We start from the raw sequence: 17,015 nt of genomic DNA on the forward strand, positions 1-17,015 counted from the left end.
ATTTCACAATTTGTGGCCCACACAGGCAACAGTTTGGTTAAATGTCCATTTCAGAGCAAAGTGAAGAGAACTGGGCTTTATGAGTGGGCAGGTGACACATTAACTGGAGCAAAGTTGATGGAATGTTGAGTCAGTTTCAGAATCAAGGGGAGAGAACAAACAAGATTTTTCACAAGGCCTCTTGGTACAGCCTCAGGTTTCAAGCAAGCGCGTCTCAGTTTTTGCATCCTTGGAACCAACTACATATAAAGTTCAGGACACAACCCAGTGTTTTCTCTTATATTTGGCCTTTACTTTTGTGTAAACCTCAGATCAGAAATCCATACACATTTCACTCCAATTATAAACCAAAAACGATTTTCACTTATTTCCTTTGTCAGAACCAACCAAAACATTAAACTGGTTTGTAGGGAGGTTTTTATATTACAATTTTGGCTATTGCCAGATATACAAGTTGTGCAAAGTGAGTCCAGTCTGAAATTCATAATTGACAAAGGAAATTCCTTGGCAGCTGCAACATGTGCCTGGAGATTCTACACTTCCTTTCCTCAGCGTTTTTAGATTCTTTCCTTCTTTTTTCCCCCCCCTCACAAGGGTAAGATTACACTCCGCCCACAAGGAAGCTCCACCAATGGACTTGCATTTTTCTTCTCGTGGAGCCCTTCTTGCAGCCTATGCCTTTCAGAGCTGTTCATAACTGTCGCCTGAGCAACACGAGAATCCTCACACATGTGGATCTTTTACAGCCAGTTCCTGCCAAGCATACTGTGTTTTGGGACTAGGCCGACGTGGGGTAGACAAAGCTGGAAGCGAGCAGACGGTTGTGCAAGGGGACTGACTCATGTTCTTAAGAAGTGGGAATGTTCAGGGTAAACCCTCTGCTCTCACTTAAGCTGCCTACCAAACAGCTGGAGCAGGGCAGAGGAGGAGCAACGGAAAGAAAGAAACTTTGGAGAAAAGAAATGGTGAAGACTGGCGCTTTATCAATAAATCAGATTTTTGAAGTAAACTTATAATGGACTTTCAGGTGGAGGTCAAGATGAAGATGGACTTTATAACAGGAAGAACGAGGTAAGATGCTGAAATCTGACATTCATTGTACCTTATTTGGATATTTGTTTCACTTTCCCATCAATCACATGAGATTCAGCATAGGTACCGTACGCATATCCCAGAATTTGACACTATAAGGTTTATGCTAAAATTTACAAGTTTGTTTATTTCTTACTGAATTTGGATGGTGAAATTGAAAGTAAAATCAAGTGAAGCCATTTTAGTGAGTGGGGTTCAAACACATCAGTAATACATCAGATTTCTTAAGTGACTGACCTTAAGACACACATCCCACCACATGGAGAGTTTTTCTTGCCTGGCCCTCTGGCATAAGGGGTCAGCACCCTGAGCTTTGCAACTGAAATTACAGAACGGTCAAGTGCAGGTGAGAAATTTCAAACCTAGGCAGACCATATCCCTCTGACATTTAAAGGATTACTGTGTTAGTAAAGATGCAATATATCAGTCCATACTTAACAATATTGTGATACTTAAAGGGTGCCTGGTTGACGGAAAAAGGTCAAACGTTCCCAGTGTAGACGTCCTGCGTGCAAATTCAGCCTACATGTTCATTTTAAATGTGTCAGTAGGTCCAGAGTTGAGAGTTCTTGACAAAGGTGGTTCTTGCATTTGTACATTTGAGACACATTGGTTTTCTCATTAATATAAGGCTGTCTTACCACTACATGAGTGTGCTCTGGTCATGAAGAGACAGATGATTTCTGTTTAAAAATATGGAGAGGGGTTTACCATTACAGTGAAGCTCTGACATGTTTTTTTGTGTGTATTCACACAGAATGATTCATCTTGAATTCGGTAGAGTGATTTTTGATGACTCGGGACACAGCAGCAGGGCATGTCTTGATGTGAGCTAGTGAATGGCCCCCAGACAGCAGTAGATAGGACTGCTAATTAGGAGGAAACGATATCAAATTAGTTTCGAGAGAGCTCAGCCCTGTGCAGACTCCTGAATGGCTTCACTACTTCACTGATTTTGAATTATAATGTAAATCTTTGAGAGAAAATGAAGGCCAACATTTTCTTTTTGCTAATCATGCCTGTAATACACATGAGGCTAAACAGTTTTCACCCTGAAAATTGTCTTATTGATCAACTGAACTGCAAGAGATCTTTAATGCCAGTTAAGGCTTTTAGCTGTAATGAAGGCAAGGCACAATGCAAGGCTGCTTACCGGCCTATTTTTGTCAGCAATGTGTCCGCCAGGATTTAAAAGGCTTAAAGCAATCCCAGGAGCACTCTGCTCTGGAACGTCTGAGAAACATGGCCTCAGGGTACGCCACATTTCCATAGTGAGCACACCCAAAACATAATTATCATTGGTCTAAAAGCTATTTATTATTATTATTAGTCATAATTTGTCAAGAATGTATTAACAAATGCAGGAAAAACAACTGCCCAGTTGATTCCTGAGCTCACCTTTATAGTAGCAGTATTATTTGTTTATCTGCTTAACTATATATTCCCTCTATAGGCTCTATAATAGTCATCAGGCCCTCTAAATGGACCATGGAGGAAGTGGGTGTGGCTAAAGAAAGCAATGTGGTGAAACCTGCCTCCCGGCATCCCCTCTCCTCGTCAGGGAACCGAACCGAGAACCAAGAGCGCACAGAAGCGTATCCATCCAGCAGCAGCTGGGAGCAGACTTCCCCTGGCTCGTCCTCCCTGTGCCCCGATTTCTGGCTGTGTGCCCCTGCCTCACAGGCCTCTGCAGTATCGGCCAAGGTGAAGGCCCTCCTGGAGCGCGATGCTGACCAGAAGCGCTCTTGTAAGAACCTTCACCAGAAGGACATACATGGGTTCCACACACTGGCACAGGCTCGAACAGGCACATGGAGCCCCGGCAGCAGTGATGAAGAGATAGAACCTCACTCCACGGTCTTTACCTTCACGTCTGCTGAAGGAGAGCATTGTGAGATGCTTCCAGATGAAAGTGAGCTCCATGGTGACACTGCTGGACCTTTCACGAGCACTTGGAGAAGGTCTGGAGAACATCGAGGCTGATGACATATGCAACACCAAATTGGAGGTCTCCTCTGGCTGCGAGAAACCATGAGTTCTTGGAGAAACCAAGAAGTTTACTGAGGACTTTGCTCAGGAGGGCTAACTGCACCAAGGCACTACCGCTACAAAACCAAATCAGCATAAACCTCCTTTTAGTCTTTTTAAAAATTTTATCTTTCTACTGATAAGATGGATAGTTCTGTAATCACCTCTGGGGCATCTAATGTACATTATGCTAATTTTTAAAAATCCCTCCCCTTTCTTTCTAACACGTATACAGTGTTTTGATGTACTGAGGTGTGAGGCGTTTTAATGAACAGAGACTATTTATTGAATAATGTTACACCTGAGTATTCTGCTCTTTATTTTAGACGTACTATGACAGTGCCTATTTGACATAATGATTCATGTGCATCTTTCATACTGTGTTGTCCTGTGGTTGTTTGTTTACATTCTCATAGACATTTTAGATCTTTTAAAACCAGTCTTTTTTTTTTTTGTAATCTGTGATGCAATTTTCCTTATTTGCTATTCTAAGGCAGACTAAGTACAGTTTGTCATCTCTCATTATACTGATATTGTTTATATCAGTGCTATAAACAGTACTCCAATCCTGACAAATATGCCTGAAAATTTGAAAACGTGAATAGAATTAGAACAAACAAAAGATTATTTACCAGTGGAGAACCCATGTAGCTGAAGCTAGCACACCACAATGCAATGGTGTATGAGGTTCGTGTAGTTGGACACATGTACACTGGGTTATTTGACAAACTGGGCAGCACCAAATGTTTAAGGTTGCAATTTCTTTGCTTTATAGTTTTGCAATGTTTACTATTTTAATTGAATAAATGAATGCAATGTGTCTGTTGGATTGCAACACCATATCAAAAGCTCATCTTGTGCAGCAACATATGTCCAAAAGCAAATATTTTACAGCATATACTTTTTACACCACTAAAATTCAGGATAAATTACTTTATTGAGTAATCATGCTAGTAAAATTTCAAAGTTCAAGTGCAAAATATTTTAGCAACAAGAGTGCAATTGTAGACTAAGGGAAAAATAACATTAAGTGAAAAACAATGGTAATTGTTTTTTTTGTTAATTTGTTTGGTAATAAACAGGTCCAGAAGTTACAGGCCAGGATACATGTCCCAGCAAAAGTCAGGATGTCATGAAACATTGTGTCAAATGAAAAAGTGCTCTTTCTACTTTGCAGAACACCACCACCACACTGCTCAACCTGTAAACTTGACATTAGTTAATCAAATCATACCACCTGTAAATGTGTGACACAATGGCAGTTGATCCAATGCCATGAACACACTGCCCTTTTCATTACAAGAAAAATATTTACTCAAGAGTAAAGAAAATTAATCCACTTATGACAATAGTAAATCAAACTGAGCTACATCACTGAAAACACCCCTTACTTTTTCTTCCCATAACAAAAGGGGGGGGGGGGGGGGGGGGGGAAACATTAACTGAAATGGACAAACTAGTGTTAAATATTGTCACACCAGAGAGGACATTAACCATTAACACCCCCACAAAATGCAACAAAAATTCATATTGAACATCCTATAAAATAAGCACTTCAGGAGCATATGTAAATGCTTTTAGGAAAGGTCCCACATGAAACGCAAGAGCCAGAAGGAGAGCAAGGTCTCTGGCAGCTAGAAGGCTCTAGTGATACTCATACATTATCTCCATAGATCTAATATCACAGCTGCCACAAAATTAGAACAAGCTGAACAATCAGACCCAAAGCAGAGCTCTAGTGCAGGTTAGCAGAGACGGAGGCTTTTAACTCCACGAAATGAAGTAAACAAGCCGACAGCCACACCAGGTGAAATCACGTTCCAGAGCTGAGAGGAACACCCCCCCCCCCCCCCACTCAGCTGTCATACATCCGTGACCTTTCCGGACTAGAACTTCATTTGGATGCAACATACTGCAAGTATCCTGCACAAAATCACCAAATAGTAGTATCACTAGCCACAATTTAATGGCTCATGTACATTCTTAGCCTTTTAATTCCATCACTCTTCGCAGTTAGGTAAAGAGTTCATGAAAGGACGAGATTAAATTGTAAGTCTACGCACATACAAAGTCATAACAGCCCAACACACACACACCTGTTCAAAAACAGCTGATTAACTAGGTAAGTCAACAATACTCTTCAAAACAAGTGTCTGAAACAAGGCTTATAAAAAGCAACATTATAAATACCAACCCATTTCAAAGTCTTAAATTTTTATTAAAGCCTCAATTAATGCACTGCAACATAAGCTAATATTTGGCAAAGTGACCACTTTCAGTAGTTTTTGTTTAAGCTGCGAAGCACCATCGTATCCTAAAGACATCTTGGTCCTCAATAACCAATTCCCAGGCCTGTCTACAAGTCATCTCAAACCAATAAAGAAAAATCCATATCCATGCGTCATTTAATAAACCCCCCCCCCCCCAAAAAAAACCACCCCACCCTAAAAAGGGTATCCAAACAGGTGACCCAGCTTTTGTAGACAGCCACCGTGATGCCTTTGCACGATATTTCATTTACAACTCTTCAGTCATGTCATACCTAGCAATGCAAATTCAAAACTCAGTTCTACAGCCCTCCAATTGTAACTGCTACCATTATGCTTTGGTACCTAGAGGAATTAACCGCCAGACATCACAAACACCACAACTAAATGTATTAAGGTGCGCAGCGGTTGCAGCAACACTAAAGCAGTAACAGAACACCTGTCTGAACTGCAGGTAGAGGAAACACTGGATCAAACTTCTACAGGCACATTAAAAGACAGAGAACAGGGAACCAATAGCCAATCCTGTTGCTGCACCAGCTAGCACCCCAAGACCCAAATCGGCTGCATCGTCACGGCGATGCTCTTCAATGATGATGTGACTGACTTCATGTGGATGGTAAACTCCTGAGGGAGATTAATGAAGGGCAGCTGACAATTATGTAGAACTCTTTATATAAAATACAGTAAATAGGAATAACTATTCAAGGTACTGATTGTGTACAGAGATTAACAGCCAAGTATTCTGCTAGACAGTGTGCTTTCAGAGAGTTTGCAAGCAAACATATCTACCTTGATGGTAGTAGGGAGAGGGATGAGGCACGTAGCCGCCGTACTGGTCTGGGTAGTACACCTGCTCACAAATAAGACCTGCAATCAGTACATGTTCCACATTTATGGTTATACTGCAGTAGAAGACACTGAAAAGATCACCAAAATCACTTCTGTTCCGATGAACACTGAGAAGCAAAATAAGTTATGAGTTAAATCTGTTGCCAAAGTGAGGCAAGCACATGTCTGTCTGTTTGTTTAATTTCCTTTTTAAAAAAAAACAAAAAAACAAAACAAGAGTGAGAGTGAGAGCGAGAGCAAGAGAAAGCATGAGACAGACAGACAGACAGACAATCTCATGGGGATGTAATCTTGGACATTTACCTGACGATTTGGGTTCAAGTCCCAGTAAGAAGGGGGGGCGGAGGCAATAACTTCCTGAGTAAACCCAAAATGACGTGCTGCCACCACCTGTAAAAACAGATTTTAGACATAGCCCCTCTCCAAACACTGCAAAGTACAGTCTAAAACGGGGGGGGGGGGGGGGAAAGGATTGCCACAGGCAAAAGATGGAATAACAAATTAAACAAATTATTAATTGATTAAACAAATGCACAAATTATTCTTAGGCACTTAGGTGGTGTATTAGCTACACAGCATGAAGTATACAACCAACCATTTATATTTTTATGCCCGCAATATATTAATTGACGAATTTACAGAGAAACCACCACAACACTGGATGCTGACAACTATTCCACCCACAGTTAGTTTGTGTTAGGAAGCAACGACTCACAGTGTTGACTCTGGCATCCTGCAGGGCCATGGTCCACGCACTGTGAACACACAGGCCAAATGGGAACATTAACGTTATTCAGACCAAGCACACTCCATGCTTTCCAAGACCCCTAAATGTCTTATAGCGTTAGAATGGTGACATTCATTTCTATTCAGTTTTTTATAGCATTTTTAGCTGATGTTTTTATCCAAAGCGACTTACAATCATGACTGAGTACAACTTGCGCAATTGAGCGTTAAGAGTCCTGCCCAGGGGCCCAACAATGGCAACTTGGCAGTGGTGGGACTTGAATCAGCAACCTTCCGATTACAAGTCAAATACCTTAACCACTGAGCTACCACTTTACCCAAGATGTGTGCAGCAGTTATTTGTCTTGCATTGACAGCTGGCAACACACGCACATTGTGATCAGCACAGTGAGAAGGGCCTGGAGACGAGAACTTACAGTGCATCAGCAGCACTCTGTGCACACAGGCTGATGACTCGTCCACAGCGGCACACGATCTGAAAAAGGGAATGTCTACCTTTCCCTTCAGGAGGGGTCAGCTCTGGCAGAAAGGTGACAGAGAAACTCTTAGTCGGTTACTCGGCTACGGGTAGGGAGAGGTGCACTGAAGAATGAACGATATGGACAAAATTGCTTCTTCCACATCTTTGTGTCATGTTTCTGAGGTATTTAGGGAAACGGTGGTCACCTCTGCAAGCGGTGGCACTGCGAATGTTGATACAGTCCACTTTCATGTGGATCTCACCCTCCACGTTACGCCGGTACTGGTCGTCATAGAAAATGAGACGGCCATCTGACCAGAGTTCAAACCAATTTTTCTTCCAGCGACGCAAGATGGTGCCTATAGCAATATTTAGGATAAACATTCATAATAGGTTCTTGATCTATGCTATTAACATTAAAAAGTCAAAACAACAATTAGTGTAAAACCGATTCAATCAGACTTATTAAAGTTCACCGACATCAGAACTATAGACAACAGATTATTTTAGCTAGCTAAGCTATTGATACTACAGTGTTTTAGGTCAATCAGTTACATAGACAGCTACAATAACCAACGTAACAGTAGGTTTGAAGTTAAGGAAGCACACTCACTCTGTCTGTGAAGACACCCGCTTTTAACAAGCGCCATCCTTAAAAAAACTGAAAGCCTGTAAACTGAGGATGGAAAAACAAGCTTTATTTCATTCCCACCAGAGCCATTCGCTCCTGCTAGCCATACCAACAGCAGCCTACAACCGAGCGTTAACTGGTTGCCATCTAAGCTCGAGCAAAGCTAGCCAGCTAACGCTAGCTGGGTGAATCCGACTGACAGAGGCAGCTCAAACCGGCACAAACGACTACACACATATGGCTCCGGAGTAACTTAACACACCTTTTCCCACAACCTAACGCGATGGAAAACAGTAAACAAAATTACCTCACCTTCTCAGTCTGGTGATGGGACAAGGCGTCCAGGAATGACATCAGCACCATCAGCTGTCACGGCAGCTGCTGCTGGGCGTGTTCATGTCACACAGGCTATGGGCGTGTTCATGGAACTTGACAAATTGAGCTCAAGTTTTCTGTCAGATGAAATCATGTTAACACGGAGAGAAAGAATTTCAACTGTTTAATTTGCGTAGTTTCAAAATTTAAGGTAATGAAAGTCTAACGGCGAACTGACGAATACATGTTTTTTTTTACTTATACTAACATTAGACAGTCTTGGATTGGCCTAGAGTTCAGTTGAATGAAAAATGAATAAACGAACGAATTTATGGCTTTAAAATAATAGTATTCGTTCATATCAATATAGGCAAGTTATTATTGTCATTAACATTAGCGAATCGAATAAAATTTAGTGATCTTTATAGCCAAAATGTGGCGTTGGGCAGGGACTTTAGCTATCTTCTGACGGACACACACACACACACTCACAACTGTAGACAATTTACTTAAACATAATGTCACCGAACCGGCCATAAATGCTTCATTGTTCTTACCACTGGGTGGAGCTGTTTTATTCGAATGGTGTTTATAAGGTGGACCTATTCCAGTTATTCAATGAGCAAATAAATCGATAAAACGATATTTTCGATATGACTTTCGCCCATGAGAAATGAATGCAGTCATTTCTAAAATACGTTAACCGAATATGGCTTTTAAAACATAGTTAACTTTACGGTAACGTGATGCAACATTTGCCAAAGTTATCATTTCTGACATTATTTTGCATATCTAGGACGCGCCCGACTCCACTTTGTTTTGGATCCGATTCCTAGAAGGGTGAGTTGGCGCAACTCCTTTAAATGCTTATAGAATGAACTCAGTTTTGCAGCTTCAGAAAATCGACTCCATATTGAAGTAATGATGCTAATGCTCGACAACAGTGGAAATAATGTTGTCTTAACCTGGATTTTTAAAATAGATTAATAGTCTCAGTACTTTGTTTTCAATGTAAGAGTTAGTATGAGAAACCAAAGATATGAGAACTGAATGTGCCGTTCGAGGTCTAAAAAAAAAAAAAAAAAAAAGACTGTGTGTGTGTGTGTGTGTTATATATATATATATATATATATATATATATATATATATATATATATATATATATATATATATATATATATATATAAATAAACAAACAAATAAATAAATAAAATTTATTTGTGTTTTTTCCCATTTTATTCATGAAATCATGTATTTAGTATGATCTGATTTAGTTTTTGCAGCGGTGGGTCTTTGAAAGCATTTCATCGCTTACATTTAGCCGTTTAGCATTTAAGTAGAGTGAAACTTCATAGTAAAGGGCTATTTCACAATTTGTGGCCCACACAGGCAACAGTTTGGTTAAATGTCCATTTCAGAGCAAAGTGAAGAGAACTGGGCTTTATGAGTGGGCAGGTGACACATTAACTGGAGCAAAGTTGATGGAATGTTGAGTCAGTTTCAGAATCAAGGGGAGAGAACAAACAAGATTTTTCACAAGGCCTCTTGGTACAGCCTCAGGTTTCAAGCAAGCGCGTCTCAGTTTTTGCATCCTTGGAACCAACTACATATAAAGTTCAGGACACAACCCAGTGTTTTCTCTTATATTTGGCCTTTACTTTTGTGTAAACCTCAGATCAGAAATCCATACACATTTCACTCCAATTATAAACCAAAAACGATTTTCACTTATTTCCTTTGTCAGAACCAACCAAAACATTAAACTGGTTTGTAGGGAGGTTTTTATATTACAATTTTGGCTATTGCCAGATATACAAGTTGTGCAAAGTGAGTCCAGTCTGAAATTCATAATTGACAAAGGAAATTCCTTGGCAGCTGCAACATGTGCCTGGAGATTCTACACTTCCTTTCCTCAGCGTTTTTAGATTCTTTCCTTCTTTTTTCCCCCCCCTCACAAGGGTAAGATTACACTCCGCCCACAAGGAAGCTCCACCAATGGACTTGCATTTTTCTTCTCGTGGAGCCCTTCTTGCAGCCTATGCCTTTCAGAGCTGTTCATAACTGTCGCCTGAGCAACACGAGAATCCTCACACATGTGGATCTTTTACAGCCAGTTCCTGCCAAGCATACTGTGTTTTGGGACTAGGCCGACGTGGGGTAGACAAAGCTGGAAGCGAGCAGACGGTTGTGCAAGGGGACTGACTCATGTTCTTAAGAAGTGGGAATGTTCAGGGTAAACCCTCTGCTCTCACTTAAGCTGCCTACCAAACAGCTGGAGCAGGGCAGAGGAGGAGCAACGGAAAGAAAGAAACTTTGGAGAAAAGAAATGGTGAAGACTGGCGCTTTATCAATAAATCAGATTTTTGAAGTAAACTTATAATGGACTTTCAGGTGGAGGTCAAGATGAAGATGGACTTTATAACAGGAAGAACGAGGTAAGATGCTGAAATCTGACATTCATTGTACCTTATTTGGATATTTGTTTCACTTTCCCATCAATCACATGAGATTCAGCATAGGTACCGTACGCATATCCCAGAATTTGACACTATAAGGTTTATGCTAAAATTTACAAGTTTGTTTATTTCTTACTGAATTTGGATGGTGAAATTGAAAGTAAAATCAAGTGAAGCCATTTTAGTGAGTGGGGTTCAAACACATCAGTAATACATCAGATTTCTTAAGTGACTGACCTTAAGACACACATCCCACCACATGGAGAGTTTTTCTTGCCTGGCCCTCTGGCATAAGGGGTCAGCACCCTGAGCTTTGCAACTGAAATTACAGAACGGTCAAGTGCAGGTGAGAAATTTCAAACCTAGGCAGACCATATCCCTCTGACATTTAAAGGATTACTGTGTTAGTAAAGATGCAATATATCAGTCCATACTTAACAATATTGTGATACTTAAAGGGTGCCTGGTTGACGGAAAAAGGTCAAACGTTCCCAGTGTAGACGTCCTGCGTGCAAATTCAGCCTACATGTTCATTTTAAATGTGTCAGTAGGTCCAGAGTTGAGAGTTCTTGACAAAGGTGGTTCTTGCATTTGTACATTTGAGACACATTGGTTTTCTCATTAATATAAGGCTGTCTTACCACTACATGAGTGTGCTCTGGTCATGAAGAGACAGATGATTTCTGTTTAAAAATATGGAGAGGGGTTTACCATTACAGTGAAGCTCTGACATGTTTTTTTGTGTGTATTCACACAGAATGATTCATCTTGAATTCGGTAGAGTGATTTTTGATGACTCGGAACACAGCAGCAGGGCATGTCTTGATGTGAGCTAGTGAATGGCCCCCAGACAGCAGTAGATAGGACTGCTAATTAGGAGGAAACGATATCAAATTAGTTTCGAGAGAGCTCAGCCCTGTGCAGACTCCTGAATGGCTTCACTACTTCACTGATTTTGAATTATAATGTAAATCTTTGAGAGAAAATGAAGGCCAACATTTTCTTTTTGTTAATCATGCCTGCAATACACATGAGGCTAAACAGTTTTCACCCTGAAAATTGTCTTATTGATCAACTGAACTGCAAAAGATCTTTAATGCCAGTTAAGGCTTTTAGCTGTAATGAAGGCAAGGCACAATGCAAGGCTGCTTACCGGCCTATTTTTGTCAACCTTCTCAGGCCCTTTCTGTCAGCAATGTGTCCGCCAGGATTTAAAAGGCTTAAAGCAATCCCAGGAGCACTCTGCTCTGGAACGTCTGAGAAACATGGCCTCAGGGTACGCCACACTTCCATAGTGAGCACACCCAAAACTTAATTATCATTGGTCTAAAAGCTATTTATTATTATTATTGTCATAATTTGTCAAGAATGTGTTAACAAATGCAGGAAAAACAACTGCCCAGTTGATTCCTGAGCTCACCTTTATAGTAGCAGTATTATTTGTTTATCTGCTTAACTATATATTCTCTCTATAGGCTCTATAATAGTCATCAGGCCCTCTAAATGGACCATGGAGGAAGTGGGTGTGGCTAAAGAAAGCAATGTGGTGAAACCTGCCTCCCGGCACCCCCTCTCCTCGTCAGGGAACCGAACCGAGAACCAAGAGCGCACAGAAGCGTATCCATCCAGCAGCAGCTGGGAGCAGACTTCCCCTGGCTCGTCCTCCCTGTGCCCTGATTTCTGGCTGTGTGCCCCTGCCTCACAGGCCTCTGCAGTATCGGCCCTGCAGTCCAAGGTGAAGGCCCTCCTGGAGCGCGATGCTGACCAGAAGCGCTCTTGTAAGAACCTTCACCAGAAGGACATACATGGGTTCCACACACTGGCACAGGCTCGAACAGGCACATGGAGCCCCGGCAGCAGTGATGAAGAGATAGAACCTCACTCCACGGTCTTTACCTTCACGTCTGCTGAAGGAGAGCATTGTGAGATGCTTCCAGATGAAGGTGAGCTCCATGGTGACACTTCAGTGACGCTGCTGGACCTTTCACGAGCACTTGGAGAAGATCTGGAGAACATCGAGGCTGATGACATATGCAACACCAAATTGGAGGTCTCCTCCGGCTGCGAGAAACCATGGGTTCAGCCCAAAGATTCTTGGAGCATGGCAAGGCCGAAGGCCCAGCTTCTGAATAGAAACATCTCTCAAGGGGGGGAGGGGCCTATGAGCAGGCTAATGCCCAGTGAGTGCGAGGAGCTACAGAGATCTGACAGTCTGGGTAGCCATCCCCAGAGCCATATGTCCACTGAGAGCAGCCCAGGGAGGGCTGCTGAGAGCAGACTCGGGCGAGCCGAGAGTGTGGAGAGCAGCAGCAGCAGCAGCGGCGGCTCCCTCTCGCTGGCCGAGAGGGTGGAGATGAACCGCAGAGTCCTCAGACAGATGCTTCAGAAAGCTCACAGCAAAGGCACAGAGGGACACCAGGGCCCTCTTTCAAACCAAAGGCTGCACAACACGTATAATAAAGGTACAGCTAACGCTCCGCTGGAAAGATATGAGAAAGATGTCTTAAGACATGTAAACATCTCTACAGTAGCCACTAAACGTAATCATTCCCTTCAGGCATATTGTCTTCCCTAACACTTGGCATGTAGGGTTACCTGCTCTATTTTCTTGATATCTTGTCTCATTTCAATTAGCCCCTCCTGTGATATTAGAGATTTGCCTTGTATTTTGAGAGGCATGTTTTGCTAAATCTCTGTGGTAATCTCCTTTATCCACCGTGATGTCAAGTATGACATTCTGGACTTATCTGATCTTAAATGGTAAATGCAGAAAGGTACGGGCCGCGTTTTCGTTTTCATTTCTCTTGAGGTGACACTGTGTTATTCTAATGTTTTTTTGTTTTTTTTTAATGTTCACATTATATGAAGCTTAAACTGGAGTCACTAAAGGAGGTACTTGGCAACTAAGATAACTAATATCTGGAGGCTGAGGCTGAGAATGAGACAGATTAGACAGATCTGAGATGAGACCGATGGAGACCTACTCAGGGGCCAAGCAGGCAGCAGCAGATGTTTTTCCTCCTTTCCTTAGAATGACAGATATATGTGCGGATGGGATAACTCTCTTAAACATTTGACAATGAGCCATTCTGTAGCTACAAGGGTTATTCAGCTCCCATAAAAACAGCAGAGGATCATTTATACACCTGTGTGTACCCATTAGAATATGTACATGTTACAGAAACTCATTAGAATGCCAACAAAGTCATGTTCTGGAGACTTTACTTGAGTCATTGGTCACTGTCAGGGCCATATAGTAGCAGAGCAGCGCTGGCGTTGCTTCAGCAAATTAAGGATACATTAAGAAGATTCAGTGTACGCAGGGTGGAAAAAACAACTACTGGTCAGTGTCTGTCATAGAAGGTTTCCATCTTATCAACCAAATTGGACTGGAATAATTTCCAACCCTGGTAGCATGGATATTTTAGAAATGCAAAACCAGGAAAATGATGTATTACACTGTTTCGACGTGTACTGAAGCAGACAGCGTGCATGATTTCACGTGTCCCCACAGGTGGGTTGAATGACACTGACTATGATTCTGGGATCCCTCTACATGATTGGAAACATCAGAGGTACTGATACTACACCCTGCGTACTCTAGCACCATTACACAACAACTCTCACTTAAAATCGGAATAATTGACATTGCATTTATTTTGATCTGGTAAAAACATGCCTAAATGTAAAGGTGAAAGATCACTTATCCATATTTGGCCAGAATGTTTAAATTGGTGCAGGCCTAACACGGGGATCCCAGAGAGAGGACAGAACAGTGAGTCCTAAACCTCTCAGTGCGGAGGGAACGCATTATGTGGGGGTGTAAACAGGGTTCGTGGGTTGGCAGAGGGAAACAGCAGATGCAAGAGCATGTAGAGCACCTAGAGGCTGATGCACCATTAATGATTAATAACTGAGACACACCAGACTGTTGTTTCAATTATTATAATTGAGTCTAATTCACTTTGATTGTATTGAATAGACATAATATTAAAAACAGGCTAAAATCGTAACAATAAAAATAGAGATATATCAGACACATTCATATTAGAAATGTTGTTTTTCTTTTAAATTATTTAAAAACTTATCCTGAGAGAAATTATTGTAAATAAAGATTATTCAAGTTTCATATCAGTCATAAAGGTACAAAGACAATCTCAGAGTAGGATCTAACTTGCATTTGAATTTACCTTTGTTTGGCTGACTATATTAGAACAGAACATGTCTCTAATGTAATCAAAAGCATTTTGCTCTATATCATAATCCAATTTACACATATAATCAGATGCCTCTCTCTTCCTCATTAACACTCACACAAACACTCAGTCACTCTCTCACACACACACACACAAACAGCACCGTCAGCCTAATTAGTGATGATGACTTGCTCCACTTAATCTTCCACTGTTTGAGCATGCATTGTGTGCTGGAGCTGATGTCTTTCTTTCTCTCTCTCTCTCTCTCTCTTTCTGTGTGTGTGTGTGTGTGTGTGTGTGTGTGTGTGTGTGTGTGTGTGCGCGTGTGTGTGTGTGAACCACAGGGCCTTTCCTTCAGCTACTGTGCTGCCGCTGAGTCCTCACCATCAGCAGTCGAAGCGTCTGCCAGAGCACGCTCGCATGAAGGGCCGCTCGCACCCTCTCAAAGCCGACCACACCATCCTACCCGTGCGGAGAGACACCCCGTGAGCCAAATTTCTCTCTCTCATCTCTCTCGCTCTCGCTTTCTCTCTCTGTCTCCAGCACGTTAGGATATGGAAGGGTGGGGGCTGGTGTTGTTGACTGAAGGGGCTTATCTTAAGCAGGCAGAGAACCCACTCCACAGGCCCTGCAGACAGCCCCCAACAAGGCCACGCTTTGTTGTGGCTCTTTGGAGCCCACGCTGTGCCTGCTTTGGGTCTGGTTGGTGAGTGTGGACTGCTGGGGGGTGCAGTGGCTCATGATGGGGGTGGCAGAGTGCACTTGTGTTCCCTCGTCAGCAGTTGCCCTCTGTCTCACGCAGGCCTGTGTGTGTCAGGCTGGTTTTACAACACTCCATCAGATCTGCTGAACACAGTGTTTTACTAAAGAATTGTTATATTCATTTTTTTTAATACACTTACTGCAGCAAATAGTCTAGCATGTTGGTTATGATGTCGCTAGCTCAACAGCAGATGGCCCAGTATTAGTGGATGTGCATAGACACTGCTTCATATCTTCACTGCTTTATCCGATCTTTTCCTTAGATCCACATTCATGTCTGTTTGACAGTACAGTTATATAAGCCAGTATAAATTACACAATCACAATTACAATTGCCATCTCTACATAGTAGTTGCTCACCCGAGGTTATAGTTACAACCACCGCATTTTCTCTCTCTCTCACTCTCTCTTTCACACTCTCATACACACACACACACATTGTGCTGTATCTATTCTGTATCTATAAAGGTTTATATATATATATATAAACCGTTATAGATACAGAATCCACAACAGATCAGAGTGAAACCCTAACAGAATTGTTTAACCAGTGTCTTTTCAGTTTCACCTCTTTCTTATGTTTAGGTGGACCACCTTTAAGACTGTAAATATAAAATGTAATATTATTGAACTTATTTTACTTATATTTATATTATTACTTATATTATTACATTGTATGAAGTATACTTATGCTAAGTGTGGTTTGGCACTTTGCCCTACAGTACTCCACACGGGGGTCAGGACCTTTCTGACCTTAACCTGTTCATGCTCTTGGTTCAGTTGTTCATTGGTGCATGTATTCATTAGTCTCAGGTTAGTCTCAGAGCTTCTGCACAGCATGTAGTACTCAGTAGATTCTAAATATGTAACTGCAGTTAGTTCTGTAATTGCTGCATGTACAATTCCAGATCCTCAGAATTGGGCAGCTGCCTGAATGGAAAAACCTTTCATGCGACAGTGTGCTGGAGTGTGAAGTCCAGCTGCACTGAGCGTGTGCTCTCTGCCTCTTATGGGTAAGAGGTATGTGGGGAATGCTGTGGCCTTACAGAGAGCAGTGGGAACGCTGGGAGGAATTCCACAGGCTTCCAGCTTAGAATCGGTGTCTATGGGCTGGAAGGCAGATCCTTGACCCCTTTGGCATGTGCATGTTTTTCTGCTTGTGTGTTTTGTCTGTGCGCCTTCCACGTGTAAGGAATGCAGGTTCCTAAT

General features: G+C 41.9%; 2 protein-coding genes across 11 annotated transcripts in view; one reads left to right on the forward strand and one right to left on the reverse strand.

Moving 5' to 3' along the window:
- The window catches only part of si:dkey-121a11.3 (uncharacterized protein KIAA1614), a 26,682-nt gene continuing 9,667 nt past the window's right edge, over positions 1 to 17,015 (forward strand). For 3 of the 8 annotated variants that reach the window (XR_004775654.1, XM_035523169.1, XM_035523174.1), the window contains exons 1-4: positions 9,775 to 10,827; positions 12,324 to 13,310; positions 14,363 to 14,423; positions 15,389 to 15,529. Coding sequence is in view for 7 of the 8 variants with exons in the window: in XM_035523169.1 (XP_035379062.1) it covers positions 12,359 to 13,310; positions 14,363 to 14,423; positions 15,389 to 15,529 (1,154 nt within the window). In the remaining variant the exon portion in view is untranslated. Of the gene's footprint in view, positions 1,072 to 1,091; positions 2,346 to 2,545; positions 3,101 to 9,774; positions 10,828 to 12,027; positions 12,143 to 12,323; positions 13,311 to 14,362; positions 14,424 to 15,388; positions 15,530 to 17,015 lie in introns of those variants that run through there. The other 5 variants (XM_035523172.1, XM_035523173.1, XM_035523171.1 and 2 more) reach the window with 5 other exon arrangements.
- plekhb2 (pleckstrin homology domain containing, family B (evectins) member 2) lies at positions 5,074 to 8,493 on the reverse strand. 3 transcript variants are annotated; one of them, XM_035523179.1, is made up of 8 exons: positions 8,390 to 8,493; positions 8,060 to 8,122; positions 7,653 to 7,805; positions 7,403 to 7,505; positions 6,955 to 6,994; positions 6,543 to 6,629; positions 6,180 to 6,257; positions 5,074 to 6,014 (listed from the first exon to the last, which is right to left on the reverse strand). In XM_035523179.1, the coding sequence occupies exons 2-8, from the start codon at positions 8,094 to 8,096 to the stop codon at positions 5,928 to 5,930; spliced, it is 585 nt and encodes a 194-aa protein (XP_035379072.1). In that variant the 5' UTR covers positions 8,097 to 8,122; positions 8,390 to 8,493; the 3' UTR covers positions 5,074 to 5,927. The 3 variants fall into 3 exon arrangements, with proteins under 3 accessions (XP_035379072.1, XP_035379070.1, XP_035379071.1); XM_035523177.1 differs by having other exon boundaries at positions 6,180 to 6,240; positions 8,390 to 8,492; XM_035523178.1 differs by having other exon boundaries at positions 6,180 to 6,240; positions 8,385 to 8,403.

The sequence above is a fragment of the Electrophorus electricus genome, chromosome 26 (assembly GCF_013358815.1).
Source record: "Electrophorus electricus isolate fEleEle1 chromosome 26, fEleEle1.pri, whole genome shotgun sequence".
NCBI classification, from domain to species: domain Eukaryota; kingdom Metazoa; phylum Chordata; class Actinopteri; order Gymnotiformes; family Gymnotidae; genus Electrophorus; species Electrophorus electricus.

Excerpts from the sequence above, each read along its gene's own strand:
- plekhb2 (XM_035523177.1), bottom strand. The coding sequence starts at position 8,096 with ATGGCGCTTGTTAAAAGCGGGTGTCTTCACAGACAGA. Across the intron at positions 6,995-7,402 it reads CAGAGTGCTGCTGATGCACT|TGCGTGGACCATGGCCCTGC; the intron begins GTAAGTTCTCGT and ends GTGTGTTCACAG. Across the intron at positions 6,241-6,542 it reads ACTTGAACCCAAATCGTCAG|GTGTACTACCCAGACCAGTA; the intron begins GTAAATGTCCAA and ends ATTTGTGAGCAG.